At 43.0% G+C, this 14378-nt stretch overlaps 1 protein-coding gene across 11 annotated transcripts in view; it reads left to right on the top strand.

Moving 5' to 3' along the window:
• Positions 1–14378, top strand: part of WDR37 (WD repeat domain 37) — a 75769-nt gene that overhangs the window by 20196 nt on the left and 41195 nt on the right. For all 11 annotated transcript variants that reach the window (XM_023192479.2, XM_023192477.2, XM_023192472.2 and 8 more), the window contains 5 exons: positions 3329–3425; positions 5774–5869; positions 6176–6240; positions 10616–10751; positions 12568–12639. In XM_023192479.2, coding sequence (XP_023048247.1) covers positions 3329–3425; positions 5774–5869; positions 6176–6240; positions 10616–10751; positions 12568–12639 — 466 coding nt within the window. The remainder of the gene's footprint in view (positions 1–3328; positions 3426–5773; positions 5870–6175; positions 6241–10615; positions 10752–12567; positions 12640–14378) is intronic.

Genomic DNA, 14378 nt, shown 5'->3' with positions numbered 1-14378 from the left:
GTGGTGGGTGGGAGAGAGCGGTGGTGTCTGCTGCACGCATGTGGCATGGTAGGTGTGAGGGGCGATCTCAGAATGGAGGTGTTCATTAACGTAGGAGTGGTCTCGTTCTGGACAATGTAGAGTGATGCCCTTTCAGTTGTTGAGGAGCAGCAACATAGAAGAGAGGGCAGATGAGTCTGAGGGAGATTAGGTTTAACTTTATATGTCTCAGATTTGCCAGTCTGAAGGAGTTTAGAAAGCCAGGTTTGCGCAGGCATGGGAGGTCTGTCATTGCCGAGAGCTGCGACGTCCACATGCACACAGTGCTGGCTGCGGCCTGAAGAGCTGGCTGCTCCCTACACGTGTGCGCCGTGGCTTTCAGGTGTGTGTTGGTGTCGATGTGATGAAAATTCATTTAAAAGCTTTGCTGAGTCATAGCAGTGGTGTCTTGAGTTTTGTTAAGTGGTACCGAAAATTCGACAACTCGTTTTAGAGTCCGTGAAATTGAATGGCACAGAAAGGGAGAACTGATGGAAAAGGTTGAAAGTCGTTGTGTAAGCGTGCTCTTCCTGGGCTCAAGTTACCCTCTAATGGGAAAGTCCTCATTTTGCTGTGCATTGTGTTTCTTGATTATAAAGTGAGGTTAATGCTGACTTCTCAGCTTTCTTTGCCATAGCAATTCCTTTTTCTAAAAAATTATACTTTAAGTTCTGGGGTACATGTGCAGAACATGCAGGTTTGTTACATAGGTATACACGTGCCATGGTGGTTTGCTGCACTCATCAACCCATCACCTACATAAGGTATTTCTCCTAATGCTCTCCCTCCCCCAGCCCCCCACGCCCCGACAGGCCCCGGTGTATGATGTTCCCCTCCCTGTGTCCATGTGTTAGCAGTTACTTTTATATTAGTATGCACTTAATATTCAAGTATATATGACATGATGTAATTAGTTGCTGAACAATATGAGCCTTAAAACATGACGGGTATAGATGAGTAGGAACTGATTCTGTAGGAGGAGATTGGCCTTGTGTAGGAGCCAGAAGGGCTTCTGAGGATGTGATGTTCGTGGGGAGGGATAGTCACAGAGAGGGAATGGGGCATGCGGAAGCCACAGGGCAGGGAAGATACTAATAGCGATTCTCAGTTCAGTGCAAGCTTATGTTTCGTAGTTATTGGAACTTCTTTTTTTTTTTTTTTTTTTGGAGACGGAGTCTTGCTGTCATCCATGCTGGAGAGCAGTACTATGACCTCGGCTCACTGCAACCTCTACCTCCCAGGTTTGAGCAATTTTCCTGCCTCAGCCTCCCAAATAGCTGGGATTGCAGGCACCTGCCACCACTCTTGGCTGATTTTTGTTTTTTAGTAGAGACGGAGTTTCACCATGTTGACAGGCTGGTCTCGAACCCCTGACCTCAGGTGATCTGCCCACCTTGGCCTCCCAAAGTGCTGGGGTTACAGGCGTGAGCCACCGTGCCTGGCTGGGACATCCTTTTTGATGGCCTAGTTTTAATTTTGATTGTTACATTTTCCTTCCTTTTTTTTCGTGTTCTTCATTGGTTTTAGAAGGATGTTTAGAGGCTATAGTACCAATTCTGTAGATTCAGTATTTAAAGTAGTACATATATATGTGTGTGTGTGTGTGTGTAGTTTGTGAAATTTATGTGAGAAATCTGTGATAACTGTAAAACTCACATTGCTAAAATGCTGTCATTTTTCCTTAAAATTTCTGTCTTTTAAGTTAATCTCAGAAGGATTTAATAAATATTGTGCATCTTTTTTAAAAGTTTACAACTCGGCAGGGTGCGGTGGCTCACACCTGTAATCCCACCACTTTGGGAGTCCAAGGCGGTGGATCACGAGGTCAGGAGAAGGAGACCATCCTGGCTAACACGTCGAAACCCCGTCTCTACTAAAATTACAAAAAATTAGCCAGGTGTGGTGGCGGGTGCCTGTAGTCCCAGCTACTTGGGAGGCTGAGGCAGGAGAATGGGGTAAACCCAGGAGAAGGAACTTTCAGTGAGCCAAGGTCACGCCAGCCTGGGCGACAGTGCGAGACTCCATCTCACAAAAAAAAAAAAAAAAAAATTTACAACTCATCAGAATAAAAAAGTTTATGCAAATATGTAAATTTGAAAAGTCCCATAGAAAGGTTAAGGATCAGCCGGGCGCAGTGGCTCACGTCTGTAATCCCAGCATTTTGGGAGGCCAAGGCAGGCGAATCACAAGGTCAGGAGATTGAGACCATACTGGCCAACATGGAGAAACTCCGTCTCTACTAAAACTACAAAAATTAGCTGGGTGTGGTGGTGCGCGCCTATGGTCCCAGCTACTGGGGAGGCTGAGGCAGGAGAATTGCTTGAACCTGGGAGGCGGAGCTTGCACTGAGCAGAGATCACACCACTGCACGCCAGCCTGGGTGACAGAGCGAGACTCCGTCTCAAAAAAATAAAAAGGTTAGGTATTAAAACACTATTTTAGAAATATTTGATGAGGATTTTTTTGAAAATTACTCTGGGTGTTGGGATTAGGGGACACATACCAAATAGTACATAGGCCATGTCCTCAGGGAGGTTGGAGTGGCACGTGGCTGTATCTAGCAGGCTCCTGTTGACTAGTGGGTTCAAGCAGTGAGTGCCTGTGATATGTTTAGTGCCCAGGACCTGCTCAGTTGCTGGACCACACTTGACAATGTCGCTCCTTCCCTTCGCCTTCCCAGGGGTGTGGGAAACACACAGGCATGAAGAACGTGGCCCAGGTGGGAAATTAAAAGTTAATGTTTTCACTCAATTAATAAGACATTTGGCTCTTTTTTGTGAGATTTTTCTTTTTCTCCTCTTCACAACACTCTTGTAGGTGTTCTGTAGAGTGACGGGAAGAGTGACTGTGCTTTTGCTTGAAGTGCAGTGGGCATGGCGGGAACTCTGCAAAGGTGCCTCTTTTCTGAGGGTCTAGCAGATGAAAATACTCGTAGGATAGTGTCTGATGGCACTCAGAGACTGTTTATAATAGTTCATTTATGGGAGCTGCTGCCTTTCTCTACAAATTTGGAAGTTTTAAAATAAGGTAGGTTTATGTCCTCTCTTGAAAGGGAAAAATTGTATTATTTTGAAGGAGTGTCTGTTTTTAAATCCCCTATCACACTAGGTAGCCATTTATACAATTTGATTCATAGCTTCCTTGGCAGAAATTTGGAACTTTAAACTCTTTAAGCATTTTATGTATGAAAATATATAATAATAAAAAACAAGAGTTTAGAATAAAAGATAATTCACTTTGGAAAAAGTTTAGAGTTTTTCATTCATTCATTCATTCATTCATTCATTTTAAACAAAGTCTTCTTCTACAGGATTCTAAACTGCCTTCCTCAGTTCGCAGTACACTTCTGGAACTGTTTGGCCAAATAGAAAGAGAATTTGAAAACCTTTATATTGAAAACTTAGAATGTGAGTATCTCCTATTTTAATATATTTTTATAGCTTTACCTATCCATAGGAATCTTTGAAAGTCAAATTTATGAATTGACATTCATCACTATATTAGTTTTCTGCTCTGCTGTAGCAAACTTAAACTTAATTTTAGTGGCTTAAACTAACATAGATTTGTCATCTTGCAGTTCTGTGGGTCTGGTATGATTCCCACGAGGCCACAGTCGGGTGCTGGCCAAGCTCCACTCCCTCTGGAGGCTCCAGGGAGGAATGTTCCTTCGTATTTGGATTGTGACAGAATTCAGTTCTTTGCAATTTTAAGACGGAGGTCTGTGTGCTGCACTCCTTGGCTCCTGGCCCTATCCCTCTTGCTGGAGTCCTGCTTGCTCTCTGACCCGCCCTCTGAAGGACTGGGCTCCAGGATTGGGCTCCAGGGTAGTCCAGGCGCATCTCCCACTGCAGAGTCCTTGTGCCTGTGCTGGGTCCTGTTCACAGGTTATGGACTTAAGGCACGGGCATCTTTGGGGATTCATCATCCTGCTTACTGCACCGACCAGTCCAAATTGTGATTTTATAAAAAGCACATGGATCTTGGCCAGGCGCGGTGGCTCACGCCTGTAATCCCAGCACTTTGGGAGGCTGAGGCAGGTGGGTCACGAGGTTGGGAGATCCAGACCATCCTGGCTAACACAGTGAAACCCCGTCTCTACTAAAAATACAAAAAAATTAGCTGGGCGTGGTGGCGGGCGCCTGTAGTTCCAGCTACTCGGGAGGCTGAGGCAGGAGAATGGCGTGAACCCAGTGAGCCGAGATGGCGCCACTGCACTCCAGCCTGGGTGACAGAGCGAGACTTTGTCTCAAAAAACAAAAATAAAAAGTAAAAAATAAAAAATACATGGACCTTATAATTTTCCCTACACCAAGTACACCATGAATTGAGAAAACATTGATTTACCTTTTTATTAATATACCATCATTTGAAAATTGATGCATATACTATATCTGACTTATTAAAGGCATATCAAAACAATTTTGAATTAGCTTGGCTTTAATTTTTCTTTCTCTTTTTATTTTGGGAGTAATGCCCATATATGCTTAAAAATTTATCAAGCAGTGTAAAAAGAAATCTGCCATTACCCCTCATGCCCATTGCACTCTTCAAAGGAAGACATTTTCTGCATGTTTTTGCTTTTGGTTCTTTTGGTGGTTAGTCCTGTAAATGTAAGAGATTGTCTTCTGGTTTTAGATCTATCCGCTTTAGTGTTAGTGCTTCACAGTGAAATAAACAGGTCCTTTTTGCTGCTCTATTACTTGCCAGTTTTTCTTTTTCTAGGGTTTGTGTTTGTAAAATTTATATATATAAAGACAGTGTCTCACTGTGTTGCCCAGGCTGGTTTCAAACCCCTGGGCTTAAGCCGTCTTCCCATCTCGGTCTTCCAAAGTGCTGGGATTGTAGGTGTGAGCCACCACACCCAACCTATAAAATTTGTATTACACAGATGTAACTATAATCAAGTCTTTCATGCTTTATCTACAGGTTGATTCCAAAAGTTGAATACTAACAGAGCATTTCCATTGTTAAGCTGTTTTCACTCTGTAACTAAGTGGTGTGGTTGGATGAATAATGAAGAGAATATAATCCTATGTCATTTAAACTTTGCTGTTGGAAAATTTAATGTTAATACAGGATTCTCCTTTTTAAAGAGTCCACCTTTACAATTCATAGCGGGAAAAATTTCAACTTTTTTTTTTTTTTTTTTTTTTTTTGAGACAGAATCTTGCTCTGTCACCCAGGCTGGAGTGCCGTGGTGCGATCTGGGCTCACTGCAACCTCCGCCTCCCAAGTTCAAGCGATTCTCATGCCTCAGCCTCCCAAGTAGCTGGGATCACAGGCACCCACCACCACGCCTGGCTAATTTTTGTATTTTTAGTAGAGAAGGGGTTTCGCCGTGTTGGCCAGGCTGGTCTTGAACTCCTGACCTCAAGTGATCTGCCTGCCTCGGCCTCCAAAACTGTTGGGATTACAGGCATGAGCTACTGTGTCCAGCCCAGAATAATGTTTTTAACTGTGCAGAATCAAGCACTATGGAACCTGTTGAAGTGCAGGCGCTATGACACCCTGATAGCTGTGTCTTCCACAGTGTGGCAAGTGTGTGAGCTTTTATTTTTGGAATGGTATCTCGAGTGATTTCTTTAGTTTTTTGAGAACTCTATGAATTGTGATCTTGCTTATTAGAATATTATTCACGTCTTTGTTTATGTAATACTAATATATAACATTTTTTCTGTGTGCAAGTTTTGGAAGTGGTGAGTACACTTAAGCATAAAAACATACTTTACAGTTTTGAAAACTTTTTTCTTCCCAGTACGTAGAGAAATCGACACTCTTAATGAACGTTTAGCTGCTGAAGGACAAGCGATTGATGGAGCAGAGCTGACTAAGGGCCAACTCAAAACAAAAGGTGAGGTGAATTCCCGTGAAAGTCTTGTCCTGCAGATTATATATGCAGGAAATTTGGAATTTAGTGAAGGACTCTGGCTGGTTTGCGTTTTGCTGTCAGCAAACCTTGAACTATCTAATTCAGGTGTGGGTCTAAGAGAATAAGAGGCTCGGTTCTTGTTCCTGTTCCGCCATGGCTCTGTGTCACTAAGGTCAGACGAGCCCTTCTGGGCCCCCTTTCTTCCTGTGCGAGACACAAGACCCATTTGCGAGGCTGTGAGTCTTTGATTGTGTGATTGTGTTTGATTGTCACTCTCTGTCCCTGCAGCCAGTCACAGCACCAGCCAGCTCTCCCAGAAACTGAAGACCACTTACAAGGCTTCCACCAGCAAGGTATGCAGGCCACTGGCTCTCGAGCCATCATGTGGTGGTTAAGGTGTGCAAATACTTACTTTAAGTCGCATATTTTCCAATTAGAAAGGCATAGTAGAAAAACATAAATGGTTTTAAGGGAAATTTAGTTTTTTAAAGGAATGTCCTTACTGGGCATGGTGGCTCATGCCTGTAATCCCAGTACTTTGGGAGGCCAAGGCGGGCGGATCACTTGAGGTCAGGAGTTTGAGACCAGCTTGGCCAACATGGCGAAACCCTGTCTCTACTAAAAATACAAAAATTAGCCGGACGAGGTGGCGGGTGCCTGCAATCCCAGCTACTTGAGAGGCTGAGGCATGAGAATCGCTTAAACCTGGGAGGTGGAGGTTGCAGTGAGCTGAGATTACACCACCACACTCTAGCCTGGGCAACAGAGTAAGACTCAGTCCAAAAAAAAAAAAAAAAAAAAAAAAAAATGTCAGTATGCAGGCGTTTACACAGTAACTTACCCTAGTACCCACAGGGATTAATATATGATGTTTTAGTAAATATATTGTCTTTAGAGGGAATATATAATTTCTGTTGTTAATTGGCTTAATATAAGGGATCAGAATTTGGAGGAAGCTAATAAATAGGTACAAATTAGTGAAAATTATGTTCTGAGCTTGTACATTTTAGTTCATTATGTTTTTTCCCTCAGTTTCCTAAGTGTGATCAGGAAGTGAAGGTCTGTCTCTGAGACAAATAGGGATGTTCATGGTGTTTTGTATTTTCTTAAAGTATCTCGTGCTGACCTTCTTAAAGTGGCAAAGGTTTAAATGTTTGGAAATTCATTTGTCTATGATGAATTACTACTATCAAGTGATATTTTGAGGTAATTTTGTATGCGTCTGTACTTTGGCATATTTCAAGGATACAAAAGATAAACTGAAATTTTCAGTGATCCTGCTATGATGGTGTAAGTAGTTCTTATTAGCTTTTTATTTTTCCAATCTGTTTCCTTGAGTTTAAAGTTATTTAGCATGACATCTATAGTAAGATTAACTACAATTAATAGAGCAAATTCAGTCCTTCTGCCATTTGTCCTCATGTGATAGTCTTTGGTATTTCTTTGTTATTCAAAATAAAATTGGAAATTCCTGGTATTTTCTACTGCATTTCCTTTGATAACATCTAGAATGTAAGTTGCTAATTTATTTTTTTGGCCATGTAATATCTAGCTTATGCTTACAAGTTTTGAACTTTTTAATAAATTAACTTGAAGCATTTTCTTCATAATGAAGTGTGAAATTATGTTCTTCCTCATTTAATTTCTTGTTATATTATCTTGGATTATGTTGCTTTTTCTGGTGTGTAGAGTTGTATGTATACAATGTATGGTCTTGGAATTCCAAAACTATCTCATTATTACTGAAGTAGAGGAAGAAATGATTATATAAAGTTGTCCTTTACCATGAGCAGTGAAAAATAAGATTTGGACAAGGGTAAGGATATGTATAGTAATGCTTTGCTTTAAAAAACGTATTAGAGATATTGGCCAGGCACGGTGGCTCAAGCCTATAATCGCAGCACTTTGGGACGCCGAGGCAGGCGGATCACGAGGTCAGGAGATCGAGACCATCCTGGCTAACACGGTGAAACCCCGTCTCTACTAAAAATACAAAAAAATTAGCCGGATGTGGCAGGCACCTGTAGTCCCAGCTACTCGGGAGGCTGAGGCAGGAGAATGGCATGAACCCGGGAGGCGGAGCTTGCAGTGAGCCGAGATTGCGCCACTGCACTCCAGCCTGGGTGACACAGCAAGACTCTGTCTCAAAAAAAAAAAAGAAAAAGTATTAGAGGTATTTAAAGCCCAGCCATTTTAGGTACTAGAAATTCATCTGAATTTATAAGAAGCATATTACTAATGATCTTCATAGTTTTTGCACACTACCTATACCCATTGTAAAAAATAACTATGAAAATGTAAGACATCTGAAGATTGAAGAAATAATTTGGTAGCAATATATTCTGATTTGTACTACAGTGTGGATTTTTGGTACCAAAGCTAAGCATGAATGTGACAAGAGAAAGGCTACACAGTCTAGATTTATTACTTTCCCTCCTTCTGACCCAGAGCAATGAAAAGCAAGTAGCGTGCCGGGTGGGATGGCGGGAACATAAAAGTGTGTTACGTGAACGCTGAGGAGGTTTTTCCCCTTCTTGGTGGCTAATGAGATTTCTGATGCCTATGTGGGAGGGAAGTGAGGCAGTCTAACCTGCAGCCCACTTTAAAGAAACTTATAAAAATCAGAAAGGGCTTTTTCCACAAAGAAAGATACTTATCTTCTCAAAAATATTTACAGACATTTTCACAGCAGTGCTTTAGATTGCGCCTCAGTTAAAATGATCCGGGATGACGGGCGTGAGCATCAATTTGCTGCTTCATTCTGCTGCTTTTCTGTTATGAACGTTTCCTCTAAGTAATTCAGTCTGTTTTGGTGGGTCTCTTGGTAATGACAACTAAATCAGCATTTTTAAGGAAAAAGAGTTAAGGTAATAGATGGTCAGAGTGTGATGGGCATTTTGGAAGCAACACATGAGAAAATATTTGAAAACGGCACATAATCTCCTGCACAGCTCCAGCAGCAGTGCAGTCAGAGCCTCCGGAAAGGAGCCACTCTGTTCTTAACCCTGGGAATGCAGCAGGTGAAGAATGTAGCTCTAATAGTTTGTTTCTTATAATACTGTTATTAATGTTAGAAGTGGTGAGAGACTTGGAAAATGAAATGTAGTATAATACTGTTATTTATGTTAGAAATGGTGAGAGACACGGAAGATGAAATTTACTACAATACTGTTATTAATGTTAGAAATGGTGAGAGACTTGGAAAGTGAAATTTACTACAGTATTGTTATTTATGTTAGAAATGGTGAGAGACATGGAAAATGAAATTTACTACAATACTGTTATTAATATTAGAAATGGTGAGAGACTTGGAAAGTGAAATTTACTATTATACTGTTATTTATGTTAGAAATGGTGAGAGACTTGGAAAATGAAATTTACCACAGCTTATTATGGTGGGAGGTTGTGTATGTCCTTTAATTTCACTCCCTGCTAAAATGTTATAATATTATTTAACATCTGAATGACACATTCTATAAGCAAAAGCATTTCCCATGTGGTGGAGGCATAATTTTGCGGGATTGAATAGGATATTAGTGTTCAGAAAGGAAAGAGGATAGTGATGGGTTTGAGGTTGAACAAGTGCTTTTGCAATTCCTGTGACCAGTTCCAGTGGAAATTCTTTCTGTTACTGCTGAAAACGTTGGCCTCTTCCTCAGCCTTTTATGTCGTTGTGTCTGGCGAGAATAACTCGAGGATGCAGACCCAAATCGATGTGACAGTGGGTTGTGCTTTCATGGCTTAGGAAGAATGAATTTAGATCTGTTTTTCAGGGCTGTGCCAAATCAGTGTTTAAAACAAGTTGTGTAATGCCACTGATTTTTGTTTTTCACTTAATTTTTTTGTTTTATTCTGAAAAGTCTACATTATTCTGATTTACTTGACCACTGGACAGCTGTTTTCTTACCCAAGAAAAATTTAAAAAGCAAACTGCAGAAATCGTTGTGTTGAATTAGTTTCTTCCTCACTCACTTCATATTTTTCCTGACAAGAGGACATGAGAACTGTCTGCTGTGTGTGTCGTCATTCGAGACGATGCCTTTCTCTGGTCCGTGCTGTGTTCGCGTTGCCTCCTGCTGGACTGAGCATGTCCGAAAGGCCAGGGGCCCACGGCCACGCTGCTCTGCATCCTCATAGCCGGTGCCTGCTCTGAGCAAGCGCCCAGTCTCGGACAAACCGGCACACCTGTTAGTGTCACCTTTTGATTCCTCCCCACCACGGGCTTTTTTCCACTTGATGATATGTGGTTGGTGTAAATTCTCAAAAACAGCAAAATGTGAACATGTACAGCAATCGGTGTCATTAGCTACAGTTAAGGGTTTGTGATGTCCTTCCTGACTTTTTCGTGTCTGAGTGGCTAGCTAATGATTTGTTTTTTTAAGAATTTGGAGATTTTGTCTGATGGTTTGGGTTTCGGGGAGAGTGACCTGAAACACCTAAATCTACCCTTCTGCAGTGAGACCTTCCATGACTGGCTGTCAGACTGAGGTGGGGGAGCCTCCACAGGTCGCTGTGAGAGCTGTACGCGTTCTCTGTGATATGAGCTGAACCGCCAGCCTTTCCACACAGGGTGTTTCAGCTCACACTTGCGCTGTGTTCCTTGATGCTTTAACTGTCTTAGTCAGTGATTTGTACATTTTCCAGGATGTCTTTTTCATTTTCTCTTTCTTGACTTAGAAAAATTTACTTCAGTAAATTGCTTCATGAGACTTCTCATCTCGGTTTCAGATTGTCTCCAGCTTTAAGACCACGACATCGCGAGCTGCCTGCCAGCTCGTGAAGGAGTACATCGGCCACCGGGACGGCATCTGGGATGTCAGCGTGGCCAGGACACAGCCAGTGGTGCTCGGGACTGCGTCGGCCGGTGAGTTGCACACAGACCTGGCCAGTCTGCGGAAGCATGTCTGTGCCTGATGCCTGAGTGACGGATGTTCACTTTTCTGTGACAGAGGAACCCTAGATGCAAAAGTGTCCTGGAGGAGTCACTGGAACCAACACATTAGCCCTTGGTGATGCTTAGTGCTGCGGCCCGCAGTCCTGCATTCTGTGGTCTTGTGAGAGGGTGTCTGGCTGCACCCTGCATTCCGTGGTCTCGTGGGAGGGTGTCCGGCTGCACCCTGCATTCTGTGGTCCCATGGATAGATGTGCATCTGCACCCTGCATTCTGTGGTCCTGTGGGTGGGTGTCCGGCTGCACCCTGCATTCTGTGGTCCCGTGGATAGATGTGCTTCTGCACCGTCTTTTCCAGGTCCCCGTGGGTAGGGCGTTGCAACTCATAGTGAACCAAGTATCTGAGGAAAGAAATATTTGTTTGGAATTGATTTAACTTAAATGTGTTGAGGAATCACTATTCCAATTATTCGTTTTCTTTTTTTTTTGAGATGGAGTCTTGCTCTGTCGCCCAGGCTGGAGTGCAGTGGCGCGATCTCGGCTCACTGCAACCTCCTCCGCCTCCCAGGTTCAAGCAAATCTCCTGCCTCAGTCGCCCAAGTAGCTGGGACTACAGGTGCCTGCCACCACGCCTGGCTAATTTTTTTTTTTTTTTTTTTTTTGTATTTTTAGTAGAAGTGGGGTTTCACCGTGTTAGCCAGGATGGTCTCAATCTCATGACCTTGTGATCTGCCTGCCTTGTCCTCCCAAAGCGTTGGGATTACAGGCGTGAGCCACCGTGCCTGGCCCTCTTTTTCTTATCCACAGCCAAGTGTGTTTCTGATTGGTAGATGTATTTGACTTTTTTTCCACAAGTGGAGTACAGCTGAGGGGCAGTGCTGTGGTACTCACTGAAAGTGAACACTACATGGGCACGTAGCCAGCAGTGGAGGCTGATGGCCTCCCCCAGCCGGAGTTTGCCCACAGAGTCACAGGGGCAGAGTGTGGAAAGCGACCCTTTGTTTTCTCAAAAAAAGATATTTTATGAAAGCTGTCTAAGGTGGTATAATACCCCTTCAGATAAAAATTGTTCATATTAAAAACGGTGCTCATTGAAAATGCCGTCCCAGCTTGTGAGACGTTGATCAGTCACTGGACTCTGCTTGTTAGAGGCAGAAGTGAACGTGATAAACCACTTGAATAGCGAAGAAAGTTCTTGCTTCTCTTTGAAACTGTTTTCATGGATGAGTGCCTTGGATTCTTTGGAAATCATAGTTTAAAAAAAAGAATAGAAGGGTCCTTTCTGATATTTCAGAAATTTCATTTGGCTAATTGGCGCTTATTTCTCAGATTTTTCCATTAAATCTACTTTAAAAAGTAATGGCTATAGGAGAAAGGCCCGAATATCCTAAAGAAATGCTTATCTCAACAGTCATAACTGGATTTGGATGCCGTTTGAATTTGAACGCTGGATGTTCTGGAACATTTTAATACTTTAATAAAATAATGAAACTGTGATGGAAATGACCTCTGTCTGTAATTTTCCAGCATGATGCAGCCAGCCTGATAGTAAAGTAGGAAATCGAGTCTCTGGTTGTCCATTAGCTGACTTCGTGGCAGGTCACAGCTTTTCCCATTTGGGAAATGTTTTCTCTGATCAGTTGAAGTGTACAGAGTAATAGAATCAAAGGTACAAGACATATCAGTGGTAGTGTAACTTCCCATTGTTAGAGTATTTGTCTTATTCTTTCATTTGAAAAACCGTAAACTGATGATAGCTAAGTTCCGACTTCTTCATTTCCATCTTGCAGATCACACGGCTTTGCTGTGGAGCATAGAGACAGGGAAGTGCCTAGTCAAGTACGCAGGCCACGTGGGCTCAGGTAAGCACTGCCTAAGGAGTGCCGTAGCCAGAGGCCATTGCCTCCTCCAGTGTGTTTTTAAAATCGTGCACGGTAAAGCCAGCTGCAACTTCGTAGGAAGCTTTACCGTTTCGGTTGCCAAGGGACAGTGTGGTTTGTTCAGAGACTGGGACAACTCTGTGTCTTGAGCTTGTACGGGCTTAATAACAGGGAAAAGCTTAACTCCCTAAACAATGTACGTATCGTCTTAGTCTACATTTTATTTAATGTTTTATATAAACCATATGTAGGAAATTTTGTAACTGAAATGTGTGCATTATTTATCACAAAGTGTCTGTTTTAGAGACTTACTTTTGATGTAGTGATAACTTGGATGTATTCAATAAAGGATACTCCATGAATGTGCTTGCGTGCCTGTAGTTAATGCTGTCCACGTAGTTAATGCTGTCCACGTAGCTCTTTTCTGCCTTTTCACTTAGAGCTGTGTGTGTACCAGTTTCCTGACCAGCTTTCGTTTCTGTTTCCTCTCGCACGTGGTATGTGGTTCCTTCCCCCGCAGTGCCCTCTTCACCTGCTCACTCGCCCTCCCTCACACCCTCCACGCTGCCAGGCTGAGAGGTGGCATCACCTGTGTGCACAGAGGGACAGGTGTGGGTGGTGCCCGTGGCTCTGCGCACCTGTTTGCCCATCCCCAGGGCCCTGATGAGCTATGGACCCCTCCCCTCCCCTTTCATAGGACCTCCTCTCCTTCAGCCATTCCTGCTGTCACCGTGTCTTCTCTTTCTTGCCCTGGACTTTTCCTCTTAGCATGTAGACAGGCTGGCACCTTTCCCGTGTTAGATGCCCGCCTCCATGCTGCTTTCTTACCTATCTTCCTCCCCTGGCATCCCACAGACTGGCTGGGGTGCCACAGTGTCATCTACAGTTTTCTAGCAGTGCCTGATGTGTGTGTGATCGGTGCTCAAATGTAGAGCAAAACGCTGTTACAGGAACAAGTGCTGTATTGTTTCCTCATTCAAATTTCCTCTTCAAAAACGTTAAAAAAATTAAATATATATGCATAGGCTAAAAACTTAAGACTTGAAAGTCGAAATGACTCCTCGATCCCTGGGCTGCAGAATGGATGTTGTGTTAGCAGGCATGAAATAACATTCATCTTGTACATCTCCATCAGAGCTCTTGGGTGAGCAGGTGCATTGTCAATGAGCTAGTTGTATTTTGAAAGTTGTAGGTCTCAATGGTAGGCTTAAAATACTCAGTCAACAATGCTGTCATCAGATGTGCTGTCATCAGATGTGCTGTCATCCATGCTTTGTTGTTCCATTTATGGAGGACAGGTAGAGGAGATGTAGCATGATTCTTAAGGGCCCTAGGATTTTTGGAATGGCAAGTGAGCATTGACTTCAGCTGAAAGTCACCAGTCACTTTCGCCCCTAACAACAGTCAGCCTGTCCCTTGACGTTTCAAAGGCATGGATGTCTCCTCTCTAGCTATGAAAGTACTAGACGGCATATTCTTCCAATATAAGGCTGTTTGTTTGCATTCAAAACCTGTTGTTTAGAGTAACCATCTTCACCAGTGAGCTCAGCTGGATCTTCTGGAGAACTTGCAGCTTCTCCGTCAGCACTTGCTGCTTCACCTTGTACTTTTATGTTGTGCAGACGGCATCTTAAACGTCATAAACAACTCTGCCAGCTTCCAGCTTTTCTTCCGCAGCTCTATCACCTCTCTCATCCCTCATGGAATTGAAGAGAGCCAGG

The sequence above is a fragment of the Piliocolobus tephrosceles genome, chromosome 9 (genome assembly GCF_002776525.5).
Source record: "Piliocolobus tephrosceles isolate RC106 chromosome 9, ASM277652v3, whole genome shotgun sequence".
In the NCBI taxonomy this organism is placed as follows: Eukaryota; Metazoa; Chordata; class Mammalia; order Primates; family Cercopithecidae; genus Piliocolobus; species Piliocolobus tephrosceles.
Note: the sequence above shows the minus strand (reverse complement) of the source record. Positions and strands in the feature narration are given on the sequence as shown.